General features: G+C 48.6%; 1 protein-coding gene across 3 annotated transcripts in view; it reads left to right on the forward strand.

Moving 5' to 3' along the window:
• cpsf1 (cleavage and polyadenylation specific factor 1) overlaps positions 1-2,500 on the forward strand; it is a 42,821-nt gene that overhangs the window by 31,982 nt on the left and 8,339 nt on the right. For all 3 annotated transcript variants that reach the window (XM_058377156.1, XM_058377158.1, XM_058377157.1), the window contains one exon: positions 2,107-2,173. In XM_058377156.1, coding sequence (XP_058233139.1) covers positions 2,107-2,173 — 67 coding nt within the window. The remainder of the gene's footprint in view (positions 1-2,106; positions 2,174-2,500) is intronic.

Consider the following 2,500-nt stretch of genomic DNA (forward strand, 5'->3'; position numbering starts at 1 on the left):
CCAGGAGGAGAGCAAAACACTGTCACTCGTCAGCAGGGTACACACACACACACACACACACACACACACACACACACACACACACACACACACACACCGCTACCAGGAGGAGAACAAAACACTATCACTCGTCAGCAGGGTACACACACACACACACACACACACACACACACACCGCTACCAGGAGGAGAGCAAAACACTGTCACTCGTCAGCAGGGTACACACACACACACACACACACACACACACACACACACACACACCGCTACCAGGAGGAGAACAAAACACTATCACTCGTCAGCAGGGTACACACACACACACACACACACACACACACCGCTACCAGGAGGAGAACAAAACACTATCACTCGTCAGCAGGGTACACACACACACACACACACACACACACACACACACACACACACCGCTACCAGGAGGAGAACAAAACACTATCACTCGTCAGCAGGGTACACACACACACACACACACACACCGCTACCAGGAGGAGAACAAAACACTGTCACTCGTCAGCAGGGTACACACACACACACACACACACACACACACACACACACACACACCGCTACCAGGAGGAGAACAAAACACTATCACTCGTCAGCAGGGTACACACACACACACACACACACACCGCTACCAGGAGGAGAGCAAAACACTGTCACTCGTCAGCAGGGTACACACACACACACACACACACACACACACCGCTACCAGGAGGAGAGCAAAACACTGTCACTCGTCAGCAGGGTACACACACACACACACACACACACACACACCGCTACCAGGAGGAGAACAAAACACTATCACTCGTCAGCAGGGTACACACACACACACACACACACACACACACACACACACACACACACACCGCTACCAGGAGGAGAACAAAACACTATCACTCGTCAGCAGGGTACACACACACACACACACACACACACACACACCGCTACCAGGAGGAGAACAAAACACTATCACTCGTCAGCAGGGTACACACACACACACACACACACACACACCGCTACCAGGAGGAGAACAAAACACTATCACTCGTCAGCAGGGTACACACACACACACACACACACACACACACACACACACACACCGCTACCAGGAGGAGAACAAAACACTATCACTCGTCAGCAGGGTACACACACACACACACACACACACACACACACCGCTACCAGGAGGAGAACAAAACACTATCACTCGTCAGCAGGGTACACATACACACACACACACACACACACCGCTACCAGGAGGAGAGCAAAACACTGTCACTCGTCAGCAGGGTACACACACACACACACACACACACACACACACCGCTACCAGGAGGAGAACAAAACACTATCACTCGTCAGCAGGGTACACATACACTTATACACACATTTGTATATATACGTACGTACACACACATACTTATACACACACACACACACATAAATACACACACTTATACACACACATATACACACTGTACACTTTATTAGGAACACTAAGAGTTTCTCTTTGCTCTGACTGCAGTCTCAGTTACTCATGGTATGGATTTAACACCATGTTGAAACTTTCCTTTGAGATTCTTCTCCATGTTGATGGTCAAGATGGTCAGTTGTGGTCATGAAGGGATGCACATGGTCAGCAACAATATTTAAATAGGTTGTGTCATTCAGGTGATGATTGATTAGTATTAATGAACCAAACACTGTTCTAAGAAATCATTCCCCACACCATCACACCACCTCCACCAGTCTGGACTGCTGATAGATCACAGATGCTGCTGGTGCAGAACACTGACCCTGTGTCCATCTGTGCCTCAGCAGTAACTGACCTTCATCAGAGCAGGATAGGCTTGTCCAGTTTTGGGCATCCTGTGTCCACTCCAGCCTCAGCTACATGTTCTGGGCTGACAGAAGTAGACCCTGATGTGGTCTTCTTCTGATGAAGCTCATCCACGTCTGAAATGCTTTTCTGCGCAGCAAATTAGTCCAGAGTGGTCATCTGAGTGGACAGGCCATGCCCACAATCAGAAATCTGTTTTCATTCACTTCCATCATGACTGAGTTTCTGTGCTCTTCTGTTCAGGACGCCAAGCCTCTTGAGGTCTACAGCATCGAGTTCATGGTGGACAACAACCAGCTCGGCTTTCTGGGTAAAAAAGATCAGCTCAGTCTTTCACTTTTAATCACACTCATGCACAATATAGCCACAAGTATTGGCTTTTATATAGCTTCATACCAAGACATTTTGGACAATTTCATGCTCTTTGTGGGAACAGTTTGGGGATGACCCCTTCCTGTTCCAACATGACTGCACACCAGTGACCAAAGCAAGGTCCATAAAGACATGGATGAGTGAGTTTGGTGTGGAGGAACTTGACTGGCCTGCACAGAGTCCTGACCTCAACCCCATAGAACACCTTTGGGATGAATTAGAGTGGAGACCAGTCAAGTTCCTTGCTTTGGTCACTGGTGTGCAG

The sequence above is a fragment of the Hemibagrus wyckioides genome, linkage group LG24 (genome assembly GCF_019097595.1).
Source record: "Hemibagrus wyckioides isolate EC202008001 linkage group LG24, SWU_Hwy_1.0, whole genome shotgun sequence".
Classification (NCBI taxonomy): Eukaryota; Metazoa; Chordata; class Actinopteri; order Siluriformes; family Bagridae; genus Hemibagrus; species Hemibagrus wyckioides.